Source organism: Acanthopagrus latus, chromosome 14, assembly GCF_904848185.1.
Source record: "Acanthopagrus latus isolate v.2019 chromosome 14, fAcaLat1.1, whole genome shotgun sequence".
Taxonomy (NCBI): domain Eukaryota; kingdom Metazoa; phylum Chordata; class Actinopteri; order Spariformes; family Sparidae; genus Acanthopagrus; species Acanthopagrus latus.
The window spans coordinates 6,897,901-6,911,267 of record NC_051052.1 but is presented as its reverse complement, the minus strand read 5'-3'; the positions used below and the strand labels follow the sequence as shown (position 1 = coordinate 6,911,267).

At 43.1% G+C, this 13,367-nt stretch overlaps 1 protein-coding gene across 3 annotated transcripts in view; it reads left to right on the top strand.

The window, feature by feature from the left end:
- LOC119032575 (monocarboxylate transporter 2-like) overlaps window positions 1–4,454 on the top strand; it is a 28,650-nt gene extending 24,196 nt beyond the window's left edge. For 2 of the 3 annotated variants that reach the window (XM_037121918.1, XM_037121917.1), the window contains exon 5: window positions 432–712. In XM_037121918.1, the coding sequence (XP_036977813.1) occupies window positions 432–712 (281 nt within the window). Of the gene's footprint in view, window positions 1–431 lie in introns of all 3 variants that reach the window. The other variant, XM_037121919.1, reaches the window with a different exon arrangement.
- Window positions 4,455–13,367: the final 8,913 nt, after the last annotated feature.

The following is a 13,367-nucleotide window of genomic DNA, read 5'->3' as shown; positions in this document are numbered from 1 at the left end:
AATTACCTTGGCTTCTAATGGGATAATATGCTTATACAAAACAAAAAGATGTGACTTTTGTCCCATAAATGCCTACAAACTATTTCTATGGCTTTATTTTCTGGCATAGGGAGAGAAATATACGTGGAGTACTTCAAGAGAAATAATGAGCTATGATAGCTGCTTTTGTTTTTGATTCTATGGCTCTCTTCTCAGTTGAAGGTGAGCATTGTCAAGACTGTGGCGATTCCATTTAAATGAACTGATTTAGCTTGAAAACATATTAAATACAGACACGACCAGGCCTGTGCTCAAATGGGAATAGTTATAGGTGCAGTATGTACAAAGTGGCCACCCACTGAATTCGTAATCCAAACTAGTGGGGGTTTGACAATTTTAGAACTGTGCAGATACTTTACATTTAAAAAAACAAACCGTGTGCTCTTTTGCAGGGAAACTGGTCGATGTCACAAAAAACTACAAGTACATGTATTTTTGCTGCGGGGCGGTTGTGATCTTGGCAAGCATTTGGCTCTTCATCGGGAACTTCATCAACTACAGACTCTTGGAGCGTGAGCGTAAGAATGCAGAGATGTACAAACCTGCTGAGACGGAGGATCCAGACCCAGTTCAGGACAAGAAGGAGGCTGATGGGGAAGCCCAAGCGTCGGAGGAGCCAGCTGACAAAAATCAAAAGGATGAGGAACCAATGCAGCGGGAAACCAACATCTAGATCCGTCTGCACTGCCAACAGCTCACCTTCACCTCTGTGGCAGCCTCACAACACCCTCCACCACGATCAAACCGGGCTCCAAGCCAAGAGGTGCCTCTCGGTGTTCCACCAGGCTCTGTTCGGGCTCCTCTGCACTTGTCTGAAACTAACTGCCAAAGCAACAAACTGTGTTGTAGGAAGCTGTGAGGAATTAGGTCTGTATGTCAAAGAGCGTCAGGTGTGACTAACAGAGATATAAACCAGAGAGAAAATTGTAAGATACTGTATGCATGTGAAGAGGCTCAAAAGTCAGAAAATGTCATGGAAAATGGGAAAAACAGTGTACTACTAACTTTATTTAGTTTTTCGCCACATTCACCTCATATCGGATTTACTGTAAATACAAGACTGCAACTGGGGGGTGGGGGGTACTTTCAAGATACCTAGTGGCAGTCACGATCAGGATGTGGCACTATAGTCGGAGGTATTTGGCCCGTATCGTAACCTGTTGTAACCGAGAGCTAAAACAGCATCAAATGCTATGTTGATAAGTAAATTGGGTACATTTAGTCAGACAATCAGCACCGCTTCAGAGAAGTATCACCTGCCACAGTTTGTTTATGGTTGATTTAAAATTTCAACCTGTGAAAATATTCCACACTGTACCGACAAGCGTCATTCCCACTGTGTCTTCCGATATGCTGTGAATGCAGCGTCAGCGTCTTGTCACTGTTCCAACAGCACCAGCAAACTGAAAATGAACGCTGTCGTCTCCACAAACGGTGAAAAAATGTCTCGGTGGTTAGAGATGACAATCTCTCACTGGCGGGTCACTGTTTTTATTCTAACAGCAGCCAGCGTCTGCACTTGGGGACTTCTTGAATAATGCTGATTCCTAACTGTGTGTTCACACCACGAGCAACTCAAGAGATTCACTTTTGGCACATTGCGGGCAGTTAGGGACTCTGAATGCAACACCTGTGCAGTCAGATCAGAAGTATTGTAGCACGGTGAAACAATTACCCATTCTCCAGGCTTCGTCCTTTTAAGACGTCTTTTCTTGTATTCTTTCACATCTATGTTGTGGAGAACTGGGCAGATTTGAAAAGGCTTGAATCGACTGTTCTCATTTTATGCTAATCTCAGCGTAGTCGTATCGAAAAAAGGGAATGAAAGAGGAGCTGAAATGTGACATCTGTTAAGCCTAAAAAGCCTGAAAAGTTTGGCCGGTTGTCCCCGGTTAGTCAGCTCTCTGTAGGACTTGTTGATTGTGTTCCTCGCCGTGTGAACGCAGCGTTGGCAATCCCAGTGCGCCGGAGACGCTCGGTCCATCTGGTGGTATGTGTCGAGCGAGAGCGCAAAAAAATCCTAATTGCACTGTGTTTTAATATGGCAACCGGGCGCTCTAAAATTCCCACCTCCATAAATAACGAACAGATGTGTTCGCAGCTGGTGACGCTGGTCCGAGTGCATTACGCTGGCCGCCTGAGCACTGTAACGTTGTGTAGGAAAAAAAAAAAAAAAAAAAAACCTGCACAAATGTCCCACTTTAATACCTTCAAGTCAAAATGCTTCCTGTAGGTCGTCTTTTGTTCCGTATTGCACTCATATATGCTGCACTAAAAAGAGAAATGGCCATACTTCACCCTCAACATCTTTATGAAATTGCTGCAATTCCGTGAATTTAATTATGGTTGAATGTAATTTCCTCTGTGGGCCTTAAAAAGGGTATTAATGACCAAAAACCATCTGCGCAGTAGTGTGTTTTTTCTTTTTCTCTCTCTACACATAGAGCCCGTGAGCAATATAATCTCATGTTTTAATGCAGGCATACAGGGGGACGTATGCCTCGTGGTCAGTGTGAGTCCATTCTATGATGCACTGCCTTAAATGTAGCGTAATGAATGCAGGCGGAGTTGTACAGTGAATACTTGATAGTGTTATACCAAGCTGATTAACCGTTGTGTTAAATGTGATCCACTTATCTTTTTCGCTGTGATGAACTAAAAAAAAAAGTCAGTTGAGTCTCCATTTGTCTCCTCACACATCTGAGGCGTTGAAGACATGAGAGTAACTTTGTGCGTCCATGAACTAATTCACTAACACCCACAGCGGTACGTTCAAGCATCTAAAGGAAAAACTACTGATACTACTAATTATAACTGAATGCTATCGAAGTTTACCGTTCGTATCGTGTGCAAAACTAACGTGCTAGTTGAACGTAGAACGTATCACGTAACCATCTAAATGTTGCTCTAAGTGTCAGTGTTGTTCGAAGATCTATCCATTCCATGTGTCGTTGTTGTTGTTGTTTTTTCCTTTTTGTAAATGTCATCCCGCCGTGCCGTCGATCACCTTTCGTCTCCCAGGCCTCGGCCGCAAACGCTGACCAAACCTCACATCAGATGTCCTGACAAAGCCAAACCCGTTTAATAACACATTTTTATTATTATTATTTTTTTTTTAAAGCAAGTCACGAACACAGAATCATGCAGAATCATCCAGCTGTGTAGCCGTGGCTCTCTACCGTCCATTGTGAAAATCAGAGGAATCAGCCGCTGTTGTGTTTGTCCGGATGTGCTCCCAGGGTGTCGGTGGAACACTGTTGAGAATATCCGCTCTGCCGTTTGGGCGCACTTTCTGTTCTCGGTGTAACTCAACACGTTGACTTCTTTGAGACGAGCCGGTCTTGTTTTCTTTTTCATTTGGGTGAAGAAAAGCTCAGCTCTTCAGATTCTCCCATCATGCACGTAGCTCACCAGCATTTCACGCCGATACTAGACAGTATTTTTGTATTGCCATGTCTGTACCCTGTCAACAGTTTTGATAATGAATAACCCCCTGAATGTTAGCTTATCCTGCTTGCACTTAATTAAAAGGACGAGGGACTACTTCCATTTGCTTGAATGCACAGGTGGCTCTGCCCACTGTACATGATGACACTCAATGACAGACTGTTGTACAATCACTTTCTACCAAATAACACTGCCCCCTGCTGGTTCCAAACCACCCAGACCAAAAGGTACAAGTGAGCCAAGCGTCGCTTTCAACAGGAGAACACACTCGTTCTCATACGTTTAGTCTTTGAAATGACCAAGCAAGGTTCCATTTGTAATGGATGATGTCAGTACATTTCTTTCCTCTTGTTTTGTTTTGTTTTTTTTTTTTTTGGTGGAGGTTTTGTTAGAATGAATACTCTCTCTTTGTATTTGTATGTCAAAGTATACAAATGGAACCACCTTGTAATGGTTTTGATGGACCCATTGGAATTTCTTCCTTTTTTTTTAAAGGAGTGACTGACCCTCCGTGTTCTCTTCAGTCGTTAAAAATAGCAATCTGCACGGAGCAGATATAACAACCGTAGTGCTGAGCAGCAGCTCCCCAACCTGGCGATCAGAAGATGACTCTGGGGGGTCATGAGATAATCAAACAATGAATTACAACTAGAATGTAATCTGATATTTGCTATTTATTTTTCTTGTCTGTAATTGTTGTGCTCCTGTAGAATACTGTGAAATATTCGAACTTCAAACAAAGATCTGTGAACTGAAAATCACATGATTCGCACTCGCCAAATCAGATCTATGATAAGAGCTTGCGAGTAAACATGGTTCAACTAGAAGGGAGCTGCTGGTTTAGAGGTCGACACGATATGGAGGCGAGTTACGACAGAAGTAAATAACGATGTTTGATGTGTTCTGCTACAGTATTCACCTTACCGGACTGCAAATAAAAAAAATAAAAAAATTTAAAAAACCCATAATGTTATTTTTTGCTCAAATTTAAGCAATACTTTATTATGTTTCTTGGTTCATAGGGTTGATTCTAACGTAGTAAGTTATAATAATGCAATCCAGATAGGGGTGATTTGATTTGAAATTGACCTGCACCAATAGCCTTATCGATTATACTTTCTCTTTCTTCTTCTTTTCTTCGTGTGTACATTATACTTAGGAACGGAGGTTCATTTTGAGTTTTTTCTTCAGACCAGTATTTAGCGGAGAGTTTGAAATGAAAATGGAGGTGAAACGCTTTCATCCCTCTTGTATTATTTCCGTAAGCGCACGTTAACTCTTGCTCAATTCAGGAAACGAGCGGACTGAAACTTTGCTGTATTAACTGCTGTGTAGTTTCCCCACCCCCTGCTTGTGTGAAGTCAGTATGCAGAATGTAAAGGCTTTTAAGATGATAAGAGACCGGAAGAGCTGCCACTTACTTTCCACTAGATGCAGTTAGCAGCTCACACGCTGTTTAGCTCACAGAAAGGTCAGCAGATTGGAGTTTGAGACATTCATAATGTTTCAATCACGAGGCAGAAACGAGGTGGATTAATCATTACAGGACCAAGTGGAGAAACTGCAGTTATAGTTTTTCCAAATAAGATGGAATAAGTGGTGTTTAGCCACAAGCCATATTAATATTAATTGCATAATTATGTGATTCTGAGTTTTCTTTTTTTTTTTTTTTTTTTTTTTATTAGTTTGTTTTGGCTCTGAATTATGTGCTCTGGGCATGAATGTAGTTTTTTTTTTGTGTGTGTGTGTGTTTTGTCTCAGAATATTTAAAGCGTATAATTTGTCTAGCAATTTATTTTGGAATTAAAACGTTTTACACTCAACACTCCATTTAAAAAGACCTAAATTTTGAAAAATAAGCAAATCTCTGTGACTTCTGGATCCTCTCCGCCTCCATCTGCCTCCAAATTCCAATCCGCTGAAGCAAGTCTCGCAATGCGCTTGAATAAACTTCCATTTTTTTTGTTTGTGTTTTATTTTCACATCAGTGTAGTAAGGAGATCAGCATGTATGGGTGTTGACTGTATACAAGGTGGTTTGCTACTGGAGGGCTGAAGGACTCCGGCTGCTAAGCTAACTGTGCCTTACTGTGCTAGACCGACCGCTCAAAATGTTTTCTGCGATCACAGGAGAATAGTTTTTGTGTTGCTCAAACCTATTTTGGTTTGGTTGCTTCCCACCAGTAATTCACACCTGTGTTCGTCTCACACCATTTCAACACACATGAACAAATAAGCAGTAACACAAGACAGCTAAATGATTTTGTCTTTAATGATATTTGCTATATATTTGTGTTTATGGGGCTCTGTGCACATATTGAAGGATGCAATTATCTGTGTGCGAACACCTCTGAGGACAGTTGTGTTCACACGTTTGGACCTCTGTACTGTAGTTTGTCTCGGCAGTGGACTCGGTCCACGACGTCCTTCCAGTAGCAGACGCACTGTGTGCTTTCTCATCAGGGTAAACCTACTGTACGGCATTCTTTTTCAGATGTTCAGTCAGTCTTTTCACTACCTCTGCAGACGTCATGTCAGAGTGAGGAAGTACCACACGGGTAAAGAAAACTGATTTATGTTTTTGTAACTCTAATGGAATGTTATCACCTCTCACAGTAGCAGAATAAAGTATATATCCAAATAAGCCTCATGACTCCGTCTGTCTTTTCATCCTTCCAGTAAGATGTGAGCCGAGATGATAATTTTGTGCAGATATGTGTAAAATATAATGAGTCAAATGCTAAAAATTAGGCATGGTTGTTCCTACATTTTTTTTTCTATGATCACATCATTACCATATGAATAATCTTAGATTAAAGGGCAAAATGGGCTCATGTATCAGTAATCCCACACTTATCAAACGCATCATTGTACTTAAACAACTGAATAGACCAATGGTCAGCATCTCCCAAACCCACAAATATCAGTGCTCCCTAAACAAAACTTCTGTTGCAGCGATAAATGTCACACAGCAACAGTTTGATAGATAGATAGATGGATAGATAGATGGATAGATAGATAGATAGATAGATAGATAGATAGATAGATAGATGGACAGATCAGCAGGGTCGAATGAGTCTGTTGCTGAAGCTGCTCTTAAGCTTGTCCAGATTTTTGAGAACGGGGTGACTGACATTGTCCATGACTGCCGGCAGTTTTGCCGGCATCCTGTCCTCTGCCACCTCCTCCTGGAGCCTTTTTAGGCCAGAAAGATAATCGGTTAGGTTCAGGAAAACATTGTGGTTTGGATTGAAATCTCTATGTTTCTTCTGTAAATTCCTTTACAGTGTACTCATGTTACTTCACTGCATTAATAATTTGAAAGCACTGATTCTTTGTGACTATGACTGTCGTGCACACATTCCAGATGGCATCTGTCGCCTGAAAACACTGGAAATGGAACTTGCGTCCAGCTGCAAAGTAGCTGCACTTGGTACAGCTCAGTACAGACTGGAGCACGCTCCGGGCAGCGTAGGAGCATGAGTTGTTAACCTACCTACCTAAAGCATCTCCGGTGGCCAGGTAATGAAGCAGTGTTCTTTTTTATGTCATGAATAAATGACAGTGACAATAAGTGACAATGACAGTGTGAAGCTGTGAATGAATCAGGAGCATATGCGTATCTCCATCAGGTAAATGGTGGTAACTTTCAGTGGGGAGTCATTAGAGCTGCTGCTGATTCAGACTTTAAAATCTGTGCAGCTTTAAAGGAAGTTCCTTTGACCACAATCAAGATTTTCAAAGCCACGGCGTGTCGGAATTAGTACATTTTGGATTATCTGTTTTCTCATTGTGTGTTGCTGTGCCTTGTGCCTCACGTACGACCACAGGGTGGCGCCAAAGTTGGACACTTTCAAACTCAACACTCAGTGGCTTTAATTAAGTGTAAATTCAACATTTACATTTTTAAGATGAGACAAGATAATCCTTTATCAGTCCCACAACGGGGACGTTTGCAATATGAAGCAGCAGAGGGGATTGTTAACACTGAAGTCATACAGAAGTAAAAAAAGCAGTAGAAACAACATAAACAAGAAAAAAAAATTACTTTACACTATCACATCCCATGAATCCCAGTGGTACCCTATGGCCACACAGAATAGATGTAAGGGTGCAAATACATATACCCTCTATTACACTGTGGACTGTGTGTACAATCAGACAGTGTTTGCCCTGGTTAACTTCATCACCATCTCCCTGACTCCCTGCTGACAAGAGAGGCAAAGGTGACAACAAAAACTTCCGAGGTGGATGCAGTGATCCCTCAGCGAGTCAGCACAATGACCAATAACAATCTGTGTGTGTGTTTCCATTAACAGTCCGCACACGAGATCACCTGGATGGACCGGCAGCTCCCGTTACACTCAGAGCGCAACTCCTCCAGCATCAGACCCACTCACAATCAAGCCTGTCATTAAGTCTGCCTGGTAACCAATCCCCACCCACATTTTAAAGATGCAAAGCCCCAGACCACATCACCCCCCCCCCCCTCCTCTGCCTCATTAGTATGCAGCGCTCTGGCAGAGCTGCGCGTGCTGATGATGGCTGGAGACCCTCAGGCAGAGTTTCGGGCTAGATTTTAATGGGGCGGTAAGGGTCAACAGGAGAGGAGAGAACAATAAGCCTCTCCAGTTCCCTGTGATAGGCGTTTCAGCAGGACCGAGCACCCGGGGGGGGGGGGGGGGGTTGGGGTGGGGGTGACCTGTTGAGGTTTGAATGCAGAAGAAGTTGACCTTCAAAACAGTGTCAAACACTATTCCCTGTAAAGCCGCCCGGTTTCAGGTCGGCTGCCTTTGAGTTCGTGGCGGTTGGCAATTAGCCGTCACAGGCCGGCTGCACTTGCACTAACAATGCTGTGATAATAGGTTAAATACTGAGGGGATGCTGGCGTCCCAGCGGAGATGTTACCATTCTTTTGATGTGGCGTTGAGCTGGTAATTGCCTTACATCTACCTGCTTCCAATCACTCCCATCCCTCTGATTTTTCTCCCCTCGCTCTTTCTCTTTTACACAGGCTGCATAAACACGAACATTCATTGGTTTTCATACCGGGGGTCTGGCAGCTTGAAATATTTCCGTACTTCATTTACTGTAATGATGCATTTGGATGGCAACAGGATAAAACTACTGATTGTATTTAATGTTTACACATTTTGTCAGGATTTATGTATGCATAGACTTGAATGTGAATGCATGAACACTTCTGACGTGTTCGATCTTTAATGAGCCGATTGGCATCAACTGTTTCATTCATGCTTCACAGCCATCGCACTTACATCCAGTCCTATTCATACAGGTGTAGAGGCCGCAAATCAGCCCCAGCTATGTGCTGTATTTTTGATACTGTTGATTTAATTAAGATCTAATGTCCAAGTTAGAGTCCAAGTAGGTGTCAGATCATCTAACAGCATCTCTCCAGCCGGAGTGCATTGGACAGGTTTTGTAACTTGTGACAAACGTGCTCACATCGCGCCTGTAATGGCTCGGCCTGTGGAGGTGGGAAAGTCAGCTGAGTCAGAGAGTACAGACAACCACTGCGCTCTGCTAGCTATACTTTGCTGTAGCTAGCTACCATTGGCTAATTAGCTAGAGGGCCGTTTGAAGAAAGGGGATACTGTATGGAGGCGATTTACAGCAGCTCTGACCAGGGCTATGACTTTCTGGATGTCTTATTTGATGCCATTATGATGCCATATCTTACAAATAGCTCCTTTTACTGTATGACATATTAAAGCTAACCCTCAACCACATCCATTCAGAACACCTATACATAATTTTCCTTTTGTCCTGTACATCCCAACTTTGCCCCATCTCATAAGTACTGGATGAAAGGATTGGTAACCAACATAAAGTATTTAGCATCCTTTTTATCAGTCATCACTGAGGAGCATCCATCAGATCAGAGGTTGATGATTCCAACTGCCTGTTAACTAGCAAAAGCCAACATTTTCTGCCTCTAGTCCTACAGAATATGCATTGAAGCTATAACAAAGGGGAATTCTAAAAGGAAAGAAATGCTCCCCAACATCAGTGTGAAGCCCTGTTGTCGCGCCGCATGCAGCTATCGTGTGAGCGAAACCAATAAACGGCCGCCCCGAGGCGTTCTGACCTGAGCTGGACCTCAAACCGCCGTGCCCAAAAGCTACAAGCTGCTCTGGTGTCTCAACAAGACACACATTAACCTTTCCTCCGTTATTTTTCAGTGGAGATCTCCCACTTTGAAGTGCTTCCATTTAACCTTCATTTAACTTTTGTGTCATGCGCTCCCAGGCGCCCCACTTTGACAGCGGAAGCCTTTAGAAGTCAGAAAAGGCCCGCGGCTATAGATGGCATATCAGCACATCTGTCTGCTCCGGCACCAGGTTGCGCAGTGAAGAACTGGCTGCTCGTTCTCCTGCGAGTGCGCTGCCACTATACTGACTGGATCTCACTGTAGCTCAGTGTCAGGGAGACGCTTTGAAAAGACTTCATCCTCATTCTTTGAGAGACGACGAGTCTGAATTGTTTGAACCGAAGGGGGGGGGGTGTCACTTCATCACTGTGAGACGCTTTCACAGTAAACATAGTGATGATTAGATTCACTGCTCGTATTTAAAGTTAATATTGATTAATGCAGGCTTAAGAACAACATCATCAAAATGGGGACAGAAACTGAAAGACTGGACTGTCAAAGGATGTTTATCTGGTAATGACAGAAATACACGGTGCGAGAGAAGACATAATGATTACTTGGTCGGCAGTGAGAAAACAAAGAAAAGACACGTTTGCAAGGCCTTTAAAGGGAAAGTTCACCCCCCCGAGTCAAAAACACATACAACCTTTCATCTTCCCACATAACTGTATGGGAAGAAGCTGATGGGCAAGAGGCTGGCTGACCAAGCTAATTAACGGATGCAGTTTATTTTTACATGAGCTCGAACTCAACAAGTCAACAAGATAATTGCCGCTTTACGTCTTCGAGGCGTTCAAACATGCGACCATCTGATCCCACATCCCAGCTCAACTCATTTGCGATGGTGGGGTATTTATAGTTGAACGAGTTGTCGGTTCGCTCGGTTGATCGGTGTGAGTCAGTGCAGGTATCAAACGCGGCCACTGCATTGTCTGACTGGCGGAGACCAGCTGGGATTTTGACGCCGGCTCCAGATTTTCCGTCTAATTGCGGTTTTTACAGCTCTGTAATAGACTTATCAGCCAAACAAGTCTTCAAACGGGGTGCTTTGATTTGGGCTGCACAAGCGTGACTGCCGCATGTAGCATCACCCGGCGCTGGATGAGGAGGGTGGGGGGGGGGAGGAGATAATGAGTCCAGAAGGGAAATCGTTTTTTGAGCATCTGAGGTTGTGACAGGGTTTCTTCTGGCTTTAGCAGAGATGAAGTGCGACAGTGAAGATCTGCTTAGCCGCTTTGATCCGGCCAGCCTTCCCACTTAACTTCTGATGACACTGCACTTAAGAAAGAGGGGCGGCGGGAACGTGAAGCTCTCCCTCTGACTTTCACCTGAGATCGCTCTTCATATTGAGCGCCGTGTGGGGGGAAAAAAAAAAAAAAAAAATATATATATATATATATATATATATATATAAAAAATGCAGCGTCTGAGAGGCAGGTGAAAGGGAAAATGTTTTAGCGATCAGAATTTGAGCCGGCTCGTCCAGCTGCAGCTCGATATCTGTGAGACATGCCTGATTCTTGAGCTTTTTTTTTTTTTTTTTTTTTGGCACGACTGTATATGCCACATTTTATCAGGCACGAGGCTCCGGCCTGCACGTAGAGGGCACTCTTAGCTCGTTTTTTTTTTTTTTTCCCTCTCTGCAGTCCCACCGTGTAATACCGCTGGGAAGTTATTTATAGGGGCTGGCTTCAAAGGAGGAGAGAGAGCAAGTTTTATTGAGGTGATTTTGCTTTTGTGTGAGGCAGAAAAAGGACAGCTTGGCGTCTTTTGTCTTCAACTTTACAGACTGCCGTCACGTTGTCCTAATCTCTATCATTTTTGGAAGAGAAAATTACAGCAAATTAAGGCCCGAAAACGTGTCTGTTGCAGCGACAGCAGAGGTTTTTCAAAGCGAGCGTCCACCCCGAAGGAGGGCTCTTGTTCGATTTTGGGGTTTAGATGAAGAGGCTCCAAAATGTGCTGTCATCGCACGCAGACTTATTGACAGTGAGTGGGAGGCCAAAATTTGTGGACTCCTGTCAGCACCGAGGGTGATTTTTTTCTGGTTTATGCGCCGCACAACTGTCAGTCTGACTATGAAATAAGCCCCGGGTGTAAAAGAAAACCCAAGCAAATAAACTCTTTGGAATCAATCATCGTCAACCTGGGCGTCGCGGTGTTTCGGAGCAGCTTTTTCTAATCATTTTTCAAGCTGATCGGGTTTATCAATTTAAGACAGAGTCAGCCGTCCACAGACCCCGATGAAACGTCTGCGTCCGTAAATAATCTCCTCATTCAGTTTTAGACACCGGCACAAAACCACAAACAGACAAGGCCACCGGCCAGAAGAGCGGCAGGAAGCACCGAAATTTATGTCTCCCAAAAACTGGCAGAGTGTCCTTGTGTTGTCCTCCGTGTGTGCTGTATTTTTGCTTCACAAGGAAATATGGACTTTAATAACTCACAAACAGACTGTACATCAGAGTCTGACACGTGCCTCTCGAAGCCACCGGTCTCCCACGTGGGAGAAATAAAGGTCAGATACGAGTTGATCTCCGGTAATGAAGCTGATTTCATTTACTTTATCACCTTGTAAGTTAAATTTGTTGGAAACAAACTCTTGAATATTTACTCTTCTTTTAGCTCTGTTTTTGGTCCCCACCAACTCCTGAGGGAACGCTCTGGGATTTGAATTTACCACTGTCATTGCACTCAGAGGCCGTAGGGGGCGCCAAATCGCACAAAGCGGCAATTTCTGCATAATGTTGTTTTAAGCAGATTTAAATTCAGATATTTTATAGACTTCTACTCAAGTTAAAGTTTTATGGCTGACTTTCCATTTTTACTTGTTGAGGGGTCGAGAAACAAATCTCTGCATTTAGAGACCATGGAATGAGAACAGTTTGAGTTCACAGTGGGTTCTTTGGGCTTTTTCACTGAAAATAGTGGCATGTTTTAGACTTTAAAAAAGAAGATAAAAGACACCTGTGAGACTGAAACCAAAACATTTGAGTTGCATCGCAGAAAAAAAATAATAAAAACAACAAGCTGAAAGACACTGAAATGCTTCCGAGGCTTAGGGCAGCTGCACTGTTGATTAAAAACCCTCTGTGAACAAGTGACCCCTTGTACATTACACATGTTCATTTGATCCATTATGTATATGCACATTCTGATCACAGCAGCTTTAAGTAAATGACAAGAAAACTTGCTGATTTTGGCTCGATAGCTTGTATATCAACATGACGGGAAGTGAGTGGCAGCTTCCTTTAAGACAGCTGGGAGCAAAACGCAGAGTTAGTTAGAGCTGTCCAACATGAGCTCATTATTTTGCCTTTAATTAATTGTTATTCGCCAATGATGACATGGCAATAGGCACAATGAAAAAAAAACAAAAAACAGATGAAGAATTAAACCCCATAAAACCATGAAGACAAAACAACTTTCTGACAGTCTGATAAAACAATCATAATATTGATGGAGACAGTAAAGTAGGACAGGCAGAAGCTGGCGGGACACACACTGAGAAGTGTACAGAGCAAACAGCATAACAAATAAGAGCAGAAACAAGAGGAACGACCACAAGCGCACCGTAAAGCATAAAGCCGGAGTGCCTGCTGACATCAGAGCGGCGGGAAGCAGCCCGTCTCTGCAGATGTGGCAGCAGACATCCATTCATCACTGATACTGCATCACAGAGGCTTTTTATTTCTTTCTTTCTGTACTTG